The sequence below is a fragment of the Solanum dulcamara genome, chromosome 4 (genome assembly GCF_947179165.1).
Source record: "Solanum dulcamara chromosome 4, daSolDulc1.2, whole genome shotgun sequence".
Classification (NCBI taxonomy): Eukaryota; Viridiplantae; Streptophyta; class Magnoliopsida; order Solanales; family Solanaceae; genus Solanum; species Solanum dulcamara.
In genome coordinates, this window is record NC_077240.1 from 17,559,901 (window position 1) to 17,572,063 (window position 12,163).

Sequence of the window (12,163 nt, forward strand, 5' to 3'; positions counted from 1 at the left end):
AATAGTCATGTAGACCTCCTCTAAGAGATCACCATTGAGGAAAGCATTATGGACATCTATTTGATGAATAGACCAGCTTTTAGCAGCAGCTAGAGCAATAACTGATCTGACAGTGACCATATTTGCAACAGGGCTGAAAGTCTCACTGTAATCCAAACCTTCTTATTGGCTGTACCCTTTTGCAACTAGTCTGGCCTTAAATCTTTACACCTTACCTGAAGCCTTGTACTTGACCTTGTATACCCACTTACAGTCAATAGGTTTCTTGCCAGGAGGCAGGTCCACCACAAACCAGGTATGATTATCCTGCAAGGCAGAAATTTAAAGTTGCATAGCCTGAATCCACTTGGGATCCAGAGAAGCTTCAGAGTAGGATGAAGGTTCAGAAATGGCAGAGTAAACAGCTAGAGTGTGGGCATAGGCTAGAGATAAATGAGCATAGGACAAGTGTGCAGAGATAGGGTATGAGGACGAGGTGCTATGATTGGCAGTGACAAAGTCCTGAAGCCACAGGGGAGGCTTAGTTTTTCGAGATGACTTCCTAGTGGGAAGAGCATAGATTTGAGGAGAAAGGTCTGTAGAGGGTGAAGGCTCATCAGTATAGACATCAAAGAGGATTGATGGCAAGTGAGGGAAGAGAGGAGGTGGAGGAGGTGATGTAGAAGGGGGGTCAACAGTGTGTGTGGGAGTAGTGAGAACAGGAAAAAAGGGATTTGAGGAGGTTTGTAAATCTTTGAAAGGAAAGACATCTTCCTTGAACACTACATTTCTATTGACAAACAATGATTTGGAGTACAGGTCATATAGAAAGTAGCCTTTTTGTGACAGAGAGTATCCCATCATGACTGCAAGAATGGCTCTAGGTGCAAATTTGTCTTAAACCTTTGGACAAGCAGCATAGCACAGTCATCCAAAGGTTCTGATGTGAGTGAGAGAAGGAGGCTATGAATATAACAATTCAAAGGGAGATTTGTAATGAAGTATTTTGGAGGGAAGTATGTTGAGAAGATAGACAGCAGTTGTAACACACTCACCCCAAAATTTCAAGGGAATGCTGGCTTGAAACCTGAGAGCCCTGGCCATGTCTAAGATAGTTCTGTGTTTCTTTTCAGCAACACCATTTTGTTGGGGTGTATATGTACATGTACTCTGATGAAGGATCCCAAGGGTGGACAGTAGAGATTGGAATTCATGACTAAAGAACTCACTGCCATTATCAGATCTAAAGGTCTTAACAGTGGTAGAAAAGAGATTGTGAACCTGTGAGAAAAACTTTCTCAGCACCACTATAGTGTCAACTTTAGAGGTAATAAAAAACACCCAAGTATATCTTGAAAAATCATCTTTTATAGTGACAAAGTATTTTATTCCAGCATGAGTTGGTCTTTATAGGGACCCCATATATCACAATGAACAAGTTCAAACACAGACTTAGACACATGAGAACTAGTTGGAAATGGGAGCTTAGTTTGTTTAGCTAAAGGACAAACAGTGCAAGATAAATCCACAGTTGTTTGTACAAGGTCAAGACCTGTGGACTTCTTTATTATATCTATAGGTGCATGACCTAATCTTCTATGCCACAAAGATATGGACTCAATTTGACTTGATTGATGTGCTGAAGGAACATGAACAGCTGTGACTGAGTTGATGAAATCTTCCTTGAGGATGTAGAGACCTTGCTCTTCTCTACCAATCCTCCTGACCAGTCCATTGGAGAGATCCTGAAAGATACAAAAATCAGGAAAGAATTCAGCCATATAATGAAGTTCCTTAGTAAGCTGTGATACAGATAATAAGTTACACTTGAAGTCTGGAACAAATAGCACATTGCTGATACTTTGGTTTCCAAACACTTTTGTTCTCCCAGTGTGTGAAGACAGATGTTACATTTCCAGTGGGAAGTTGTACTTCTCTCTTATCAGAGTTAGGCACAGGTTGAATTATGTCCAGTGCATCAAGACTAGCAGTCATGTGATCTGTTGCTCCTGTATCAACTATCCATTCCATAGGTACATATTTGGATACTAAAGCAGACAAGATACTACCTGTAGAGGCTGCTTTGACTGAGTGCTCCCCTGCATTTTCAGTTCCTTTTGCTAGCATCTGCATGATCTGCTGGTACTGGCTTTGTGTGAAGAAGCCTGTTGGAGCTGGGAGATTTGAACTGGTAGCATCAGGTTGGAAGACCTCTGTTTGATTTGCATAGGAGTTATGGGAATAGGAAGTAGCACCTTTCTTCTTTGACTTCCAACCTGCAGGATAGCCTTTAACCTTGAAGCATTGTTCCTTAGTGTGTCCCCTATATCCACAAACTTCACACACCACCACAGCCTTCTGAGAATTCTGTAAATGTGGCTTATATTGAGAGTCATAGTGTCCTTTATTTGGTTGACCACCTCCACCTACTCCTCTTTGTTGATGTCCAAAGTTACCACTCCCCTGAGTATGAGTTTTCTGACAGAATAGGGCTGTACTTTCAATAGTTCTATGATTGGAAGTTTCCGAACTTGGATGCATCAGATTTCTCTGACTCTCATGATCTAGGATGAGGGAGAAAGCTTTGTTTAGGTTAAGAGTGGGAGTCTGAAGTAGAATTTGACCTCTGGCAGCTGAGTAAGACTCATTCAGTCCTATTAGAAACTAAAGTAGTCGTTGATACTCGAAATGTTCTTTGAATTTCCTGGACTCATCACAAGAGCATCCTGGACAAGGCATAATTGAGTCAAACTCATTCCATCGGCTCTTCAATGTAGTATAATAGTCAGTTACTGATAAAACTCCCTGGTTTAGACTATGAATCTTCTTATGAAGGTGAAACACATGCACTCCATTGATCTTGTCAAACCTCTCCTTCAAGTCACACCACACTCTGTGGGCATCGTCACTATACACTACACTACTGAGCAGTCCTGGTCTTACAGCGTTCATGATCCATGACAGGACAATCGCGTTGCACTTTTCCCAAATGTCAACATACTCAGGACCAAATTTAGACTTAGGAAATCTACCATCTACAAACCCTAGCTTGCTCTTACCTCGTAGTCTAATACGCATAGATCTACTCCAGATTGTGTAATTTTCTGAACCTGTGAGTTGCAAGGAGATCAGGGAGCTTCTTGAAGTGTCATTTGGTTAAAGATAGAGTGGATGGTTGTGGTCTATCACCGAAACTCTAAAGTGTTCTGCTTCAACTGCAAAGTTTGTGTTTAAGTTGTTTGTTCCTGCAGGTCCAGCTTCAACCTCAGTTGTGACAGCCATATTTTCACACCTTGAGCTTTGATTTTCTTCTTAGTTGCGAATTGCAGTATGGCTCTGATACCATGTTAAATCACTATTGAAGGTGCTCAAACACACTTTTTCACAGATGAAGAGTGAGCTGAGGTGAAGAGAGAAAGAAGAGATAGAAAACGTAGAGAGAGAGAGAGAGAGAGAGAGAGAAGAAGAGTAAAGTAAGAGAGAAGAATAAGAAAATATCAGTATGTATTGTATTCACTTATACTGTACCTCCATACATTTATATACTTGTACACTAGAGGGTATTTGTTGAGTATTGAATACAACTACTTGCTAACTTCCTCTAACTGCTTCTTAACAGATTACTAACTACTTTTAGTTAGTCTAACTACCTACCAACAACTATTAGCTTGTCAATTAACCACTTAGTCAACAACTATGCTATTGATGCTCTTTTTATAGTGGATAAAAGTATAATTCTTACCAAAAATTAAAGAAAATGATATCCAAAAGATTTTAATGATCCTTCATTTTATACAATATTATATTATAACTAATTACTAAAAACATTATAGCTCTTGATTGATATTTAGTCAGTACTTAAAGAGTTCTTTTATAAAGTTACTATACACAGAAGATCTTGCCAATATTACTTGATATATCTTTACCTATTAACTTCATATACTCAATTATAGCCAGTAACTGATTTAGCTTTAATTTGCTTTTGGGAGATTAAAAGAAACTTGATTACTTTCTTCTAAATAGATATATAAATAATATAATCAATATATAAAATATTAGCTCAAATAACAGATTATAATAAATATGAGAATCAATCATTAATATATGTATACCATAAATATATATATAACTAATCTTCCTGTATCTAGAAAAATTATTTTCGATATAAAAAATTTATATCGTAAATATTTAACCCATGAATTTATATAAAATAAATAATAATAATCTGACTTTGCTGCAAATTATATCTATACCATAAAAGTATATGGTATATTTTAGATATAAAAATATTATACCATGTAATTACTAAAAATATATATTCATATTTAATAAATATTTTTCTTAACAAAAAAGTACTTCCGACATAATAATTTATATCATGTTTATTTATCCCAAAAATTTATACCAAAATATAATAATAATTTGTTTTCCTATAAATTATATTTATATCATAAAAATACATGATGTATTTTAGATATAAAACCTTGTACCATGCGTATATTACAAAACGATAAATTAGATATAATAATAATTTTCTATTAAGAGAATACTTCCAAAATAATAATTAAATTTGTAACGATGAAAATAAGTCAAGATTAGCATAATGCCAGAATCATCCTTCCAAAGTAGGATCGTGCTAATGCAGTGGAAAGTTTGAATGAAATTAAGTAAACTTTACCTAAATCCCATAATGGAAAAGTCTAATTACTATACATCCCTCATTGTACCAAAATTACCCGATATCCTATTTTTTTTCAACTTTTCTGATACATTAGTGATGTATCTGATACATTAATTATCTATAGAGTAATTAATGAAGATCATCTATTTATGGATAGTATCTTAATATAAGGTATGATTGGTTCTTTAAATCAATTACTGATCTAATTAATGAGATTAATTTGGTTAAAAAAATAACGGTTGTGTACGTGAAGATTCAAGCCAAAAAACAAAGCATAAATTCAAATCAAATTCGATTTCAATTTTTTTTTCCAGTTTTGGTGATACATAAGTTATGTATCTGATACATCAACTTTAGATGTAGAATACTTAATGCATATCAGCTATTTATGGTTAGTATTTTAATGTAAGTTTTGATTGGTTATTTAATTAAATCACTGATCTAATTAATGGGATTAATTTGTTTAAAAAAGCAACTGTGATGTTCATGAAGATTCAAGCCAAAAAAAGAGCATCGTCTCGAATGGAAAAAACAGAGCATCAATTCAAACCGAAGTTGATTTCAATTATTTTTTCACTATTGCTGATACATAAGTTATGTATCTGATACATAACTTTAGCTATAGAATAGTTAATGCACATCAGCTATTTATGGATAGAAGATTGAGATAAGGTATGATTGGCTCTTATAGTTCCGAATCTCAATGGGTGGGACGGGATCTTCTTGATGATGTATTTCATTCCCTGCATTGACATGAAAATGGTTAAATACAACTTAAACTTTATACATAAATACGATGTATCATATGCATTAAAATATCTGATGCATGAGATGAGATTCTGATACATACAGAAGATGTATCAGAAGCAGTTATATATTATATTCTGATACATAAATATAGATGTATCAGAATCATTAAAACCTGAAACAACAGAAAATGACACTTAAACATGATGTATCAGAAATAGTAAATCTCCAAAAAATTACATTTGAAAAAGATATTATGTATCTGATACATAAACGTAGATGTATCAAAATCATTAAAATTTGAAATAACAGAAACTGACACTTAAACATGATGTATCAGAAATAGTAAATCTCCAAAAAATTGCATTTGAAAAAGACATTATGTATCTGATACATAAATGATACGTATCAGAATCATTAAAACTTGAAACAACAGAAACTGACACTTAAACATGATGTATCAGAAATAGTAAATCTCCAAAAAATTGCATTTGAAAAAGACATTATGTATCTGATACATAAATGATATGTATCTGATACATAAATGATATGTATCTGATACATAAATGATATGTATCAGAATCATTAAAACTTGAAACAACAAAAACTGACACTTAAACATGATGTATCAGAAATAGTAAATCTTCAAACAATTGCATTTGAAAAAGACATTATGTATCTGATACATAAATGATATGTATCAGAATCATTAAAACCTTCACAAAATTTTCATTCTAAAAAAAAAACTTAATTGAACCCATACCTTTGGGAGATTAGGGCGTGTTGTAACCCCTTCAATCTTGTTGTCTATTTCTTTGGGTGCATGTTTAACTGTAGCTTTCGACTTCAATTTCTCATGTAGCTTATTCATCACTGCTAGATCGTTACGATGTTTGGATCTAACCTCGTCGTAACCTTCCCAAGACGAATCAGAACCAGGTAAAACAAGAATTCCTTGATTTTTATTGGACTGTTTGAGACCATGAACGGATTCCATATGTATCATTGAAGGTATGAGAAACAAAAATAGAAAGATTTACAGAAGAAAGCAAATGATAAAAATTTTAGAAGATTTTTCAAAGATTTACAGAAGAAATCAAAAGATACAAATTTTAGGAGAAATCAGATTGAATGAGGATGAAATGAAATTCCATATAAGGAAAGATTAAAATATACCTTAGTTGAAACCTTGAAATTGATTAATGGTTGAAGAAGATCAAATTAACTATAGTAAATTAGGGCGAGGATGAAGGAGGAGGCGGATGTATCAGTGAGGGAGAGAGAGAGAAAGAAAAAAGAGGGATTTTGGAAATTTTTTGGTGTAGTAGAGAATAAAAGTAAATATAGCATCTTAATATGTATAAAAGGGTAATTTTCCCTGAAATTAATGGGTAAATCAGGCCCATTTCCCATGATACTATTGATGATGATTTACATGCAAAATAAGGTGTGATATTAAAGTAAATAATAGATATACTGATTGTGGAGAGAGAAAGATTTGGTATTCTTCTTAAGGTATTTTCGTTTATGGATCGAAGGAAATTTTTTAAATTAAGGTAAATTGATAATTTGTTATAGCATTAAATTAGGGATTATAATTATCTTTTTTGATTTTTTTTAAAACGGCTATATACTAATAAAAAAAAAATTCATCTCTTTCCATGTAATTTTATTAGAGGCCCATTAGCTACTTGGGCAGTTGGACGATAAACTCATTCTACCGTGTTACTAATGGGGCTGATGGACATATACTCGTATGGAAAAATTACTAGAAAAAATAATTTTTAATAAATAATTATTAATTTTAGCGTAACTTTTTATTTATTACTATTTATAGCAATATATAGCAATATTATGATATATCTACTATGTATTAAAATTGAATTACATATGCAATATAAATATATTATAAGTGTTTTAAAATATATTATACTTGTTTGGTAAGAAATTGACACACTGTATTATAAATGTATTAAAGTATGTGATAAATATATTATCCATGAATAAAACTTGTATTATATGAGTTTTATAAATTATTCTCACGAATATGTATTAAAATTGTATTATAATTGTATTATAAGTGTTCAATAAAAAAAATCATTACAATAAATGATAAATATTTTGTTAATGTAGTACATTTATGTAAATTTTCCTACTCGTATTGGGTGGGCAAGCCATTATTCGGACTGGTATTCAAAGTTTAGACATCATTTCCTTTGAAATATAATATGCTTTGTGATTTACGTCATGGTAATTATTGTTAGTTCGTAAGTCTGATATTTTTTCACCCTAAATAAAAAAGAGCAAGGACATTATTTTTCAATGTAATATGATATGATAATATGAGATAAGTTGTGGTAATATTTTCAATATTAAAGGCTAATAACAAGCTATCGCAAACCGGAAGAGTACTTGTGATAACAGCATCAGATGTCTCTGCCTCTGACCTTCCGAGGAAAGCATAACAATGGGCTCTGTCACCTGTCTGACCATTTCCCTTGCCGGGCTCTACTCCAGTAGTTCCAACCTGTTCGCCACACCGGTCGAACTGGCGACAACCACGACTTTAACCACCACGTCCTCCAGAATAACGGCCCCTACCATAGCCGTCGCCTCCACCTCTAACTGCTGGGGCTCTATAACCCTGATCATGCCAAGTCTGACTCTATCTTGGACAATATTTTCTGATATGTCCAGGCACACCACACCCGTAACAAGTCTTAGGGTCAAGAGGGGGTCTTTGTGAAGACGAAGAAGACTGGAGATAACCCACAAAATTAGAAAAGGGTTGACTAGTCTTTAACGGACCTCCATCTGAAACATGCAGTAAAAACTGAATAGGACGGGATGAATAATCTCCAGAACTCTATCCTCTAGAGTAAGAACCACTAAACTCACCTCCCTTACAAAACTTCTTGAACGTTGTCTCTTTAGTGAAGTTATCTGGCTTCATCCCCTCTACCTCTATCACAAAATCAATCACTTACTAAAAAGATTTTGCTGAAGCAGCAACCTGTAAAGCTGAAATTCGTAAATCTGACCTCAAGTCCTTCACAAAGCGGTGAATCCTCTCTTCTGGATTGAAGCAAAGCTGAGTAGCATATCTGGATAAAGCACGAAACTTGGCCTTATAAGCGGTAACAGACATCTTGCCCTGCTCTATATTTAGGAACTCATCTCTCCTCCGGTCCCTCAAGGTCCGGGGGATATACTTCTCTATGAAACAGCCAGAAAAGGTTGCCCAGGTCATAGGTGGTGCCTCTGGTGGTCGGCACTCAACATGAGACCACCACCACAATTTGGCGTCTCTCTGAAACTGGTATGTCACAAACTCAACACCAAATCGCTCTACTATATCCATCTTATGAAACAACTCATGACAATCAATAAGGAAATCATAAGCATCTTCAGATTTTGTACCCCTGAAGACTGGGGGTTTCAACTTTAAGAACTTAACAAAGAGATCATGCTGGTCACTAGTCATTACCAAATTCGTAGTCAATCAAGAAAATATGCTTATTCCCGAGGGCGCCGTCATACGGGGAGCCACAATAACTGCATGTTGTACTCCTGGGATATGAGGAGCTGAGGGAGCTTGTCCCTGATCGAATAACCCACTGAGATAGGTGAGAACCTGGTGGATCATCTCTGGAGTAGGCTGGGGTGGTGCTTCTCGATTATGAACCTGCTCATCATCCACCTCAACATCATTTCTAGCTACCTCATCAGCCGGTGAAGAGGTCATTGCTCTTTCTCTGGCTGGCCTAGCTGCCTGTCCCCTGCCCCTGGTGGGCTTTCTCCCGCGACCTCTACCACGGCCTCTCATTGTTACTCCTCCTTTGCACTCAGTACATGTTGTCTTATACTGACTCCGACTTGTATTTTTCTTTATTTTATTTTGTGGAGTGCAACGAGTATTCTATCGACTTCGACTCGATCTCAGCTCTAGTCAGTCTACAGTTTATTAGATTGCAGGGTAAGCTATTGTTCTAAGCTCGTGATGGATTCTCTTGATCATGGCATGGTGTCCTTAGTTTTCGAATACACTATGTTAATTTTTTATTCTGGTATTTGATATTTCCAGACTTAGTTTTTTAATTTAGATGTCCTTTATGTGATGACTTTCAGATTTTGGAAAACGTTAAGTAATAGATTTTAGTGGCTTTGTTATTTCAGACTTTAATAAGGTTGAGCTTTCGCATTAGTGTCGTGATTTATAAGTTGAATCATTGGTTCTCCCATCTAGGAGGTTAAGTGTGGGTGCCACTCATGGCCTATTTTAGGTCGTGACAAACTTGGTATCAGAGGTAAGGAGCTTTGTTGGTTTAGCTAGCTACTACCACTGGTTCGTCAAAGGATTTGCTTCCCAGCTGAACAATATGACCAAGCAGAATATTTCATTTATGTGGTCGGACGAGTGTGAAATGAGCTTTCTGAAACTCAAGACCTTATTGACTACTGCACCAATTCTTGCCCTGCTAGTAGAAGATAAGAATTTTATTATTTATTGTGATGCATCATATTCTGATTTAGGTGCAGTGCTAATGCAAGAGAAGAAGGTAATTGCCTATGTTTCAAGGCAATTGAAGGTGCATGAACGTAATTACCCCACTCATGATTTGGAGTTAGTTGCGGTTGTATTTGCATTGAAGAAGTGGAGACATTATCTATATGTGGTGAAGTGTGAAGTGTATACAGATCATCGCAACTTACAACATGTGTTCACTCACAGATACTTGAATTTGAGGCAAAAGAGATGGATGAAATTGTTAAAGGACTATGATATCACTATTCTTTATCACCCGAGAAAAGCTAATGTAATGGCCGATACCTTGAGCAGAAAAGCAGGAAGCATGGAAAGTTTAGCTCATTTACAGGTTTCCAGACGTCCATTGGCTAGAGAGGTTCAAACTCTAACTAATGACTCTATGAGGCTGAAAGTAACTGAGAAAGGAGGGTTCTTGGCCTATATGGAGGCAAGGTCTTATTTCCTTGACAAGATTAAACAAAAGCAGTTTGAGGATGAGAAACTGAGCCGGATTCGTGATATAGTCCTGCAGGGAGAGGCCAAAGAGGTTGTGATCAATGAGAAAGGCATTTTAAGGATTAAGGGGCGGGTATGTGTGCCCCGTATTGATAATTTGATTTAGACTATTTTTGTAGAGGCTCACAGTTCGAGGTACTCTATATATCCTGGTGGAACCAAGATGTATCACGATCTGAGACAGTATTATTGGTGGAGCAGAATGAAGCGTGACATTGTTGATTTTATTGCCCGTTGTCCAAATTGCCAGCAGGCAAAATATGAGCATCAAAGGCCTGGAGGGACACTTCAAAGAATGTTTATTCCTTAATGGAAGTGGGAAAGGATTGCAATGAATTTTGTGGTCGGCCTTCCGAAGACATTGGGATTCGCTATGGATGATTGTTGACAGATTAACTAAGTCTGCTCACTTCATTCCAATCAAGGTGACTTATGATGCTGAGAAGTTAGCCAAAGTATATATCCGCAAGATTGTTCGATTACATGGAGTTCCAATTTCTATCATATTAGATAGAGGTACGCAATTTACTTCTAACTTTTGAAGGACCTTGCATGCTGAGTTAGGTACTAGATTGGATCTTAGTACTGCATTTCACCCTCAGACCGATGGGCAGTCTGAGAGGACAATTCAAGTGCTGGAAGATATATTTCGTGCATGCGTGATAGATTTTGGTGGTCATTCAGATCAGTTCCTACCCTTGGCAGAGTTTTCGTATAATAATAACTATCATTTGAGTATTGATATGGCTCCGTTTGAGGCATTGTATGGGAGAAGATGTAGGTCTCCTATTGGTTGGTTTGATGCATTTGAGGTGAGACCTTGGGGAACTGATCTTTTGAGGGAATCATTAGAGAAGGTGAAATTCATTCAGGAGAAGCTTCTAGCAGCTCAGAGGAGGCAGAAGGAGTATGCAAACCGAAAGGTTAGGGACATGGAATTTATGGAGGGAGAGCAAGTATTGTTGAAGGTTTCACCCATGAAAGGTGTGGTGAGATTCTGTAAGTGAGGTAAGCTTAGTCCGAGATATATTGGGTCATTTGAAATTCTTAAGCGTGTTAGAGAGGTGGCCTATGAATTGACTTTTCATGTGTCTATGCTAAAGAAATATCATGATGATAAAAACTATATTATTCGCTGAGATTCGGTCTTGCTTGATGAGAATTTGTCTTATGAAGAGGAACCTGTAGCTATTCTTGATAAGGAGGTCCACAAGTTGAGGTCAAGGGAGATTGCGTCTGTGAAGGTCCAGTGAAGGAATCGTCTTGTTGAGGAGTCCACTTGGGAGATTGAGGCTGATATGCGTGGAAGATATCCATATTTGTTCGTAGAGTCAGGTACCCTTTTGTACGCTTGCTCTTCTTTTGACCGTTCGGGGATGAACGATAGGTAAATTAATATCTGTTGTAATGACCCATTAGGTCGTTTCGACAACTAAAACTTTTTATTTTATAAAAGACTCATCTCGTAAAAATTTTAATGGGTACTTTGGACTAATTGATAACTAAGGTTATTTAATTGAGGGGTAACTTTAGATATTTAATTTAATTGGTGGATTGAATTTATAATTTATTTAATATCCTATACAACTTATCTCATAGTATTAAAATAAGTTAGGGGTATTTGTCACTTTTAATATCTAAGAATTTTATAAGAAAAAGAAAAAGGTTTGGACAAAACTTGGGCGACGAACGAAGATCAGGTAACGGCTGAA

General features: G+C 35.9%; 1 protein-coding gene across 1 annotated transcript; it reads right to left on the reverse strand.

The window, feature by feature from the left end:
* Positions 1–321: 321 nt before the first annotated feature.
* Positions 322–2,520, reverse strand: LOC129884054 (uncharacterized). Its single transcript, XM_055958430.1, has 4 exons — positions 1,807–2,520; positions 1,491–1,724; positions 1,067–1,260; positions 322–769 (listed from the first exon to the last, which is right to left on the reverse strand). The coding sequence occupies exons 1-4, from the start codon at positions 2,518–2,520 to the stop codon at positions 322–324; spliced, it is 1,590 nt and encodes a 529-aa protein (XP_055814405.1).
* Positions 2,521–12,163: the final 9,643 nt, after the last annotated feature.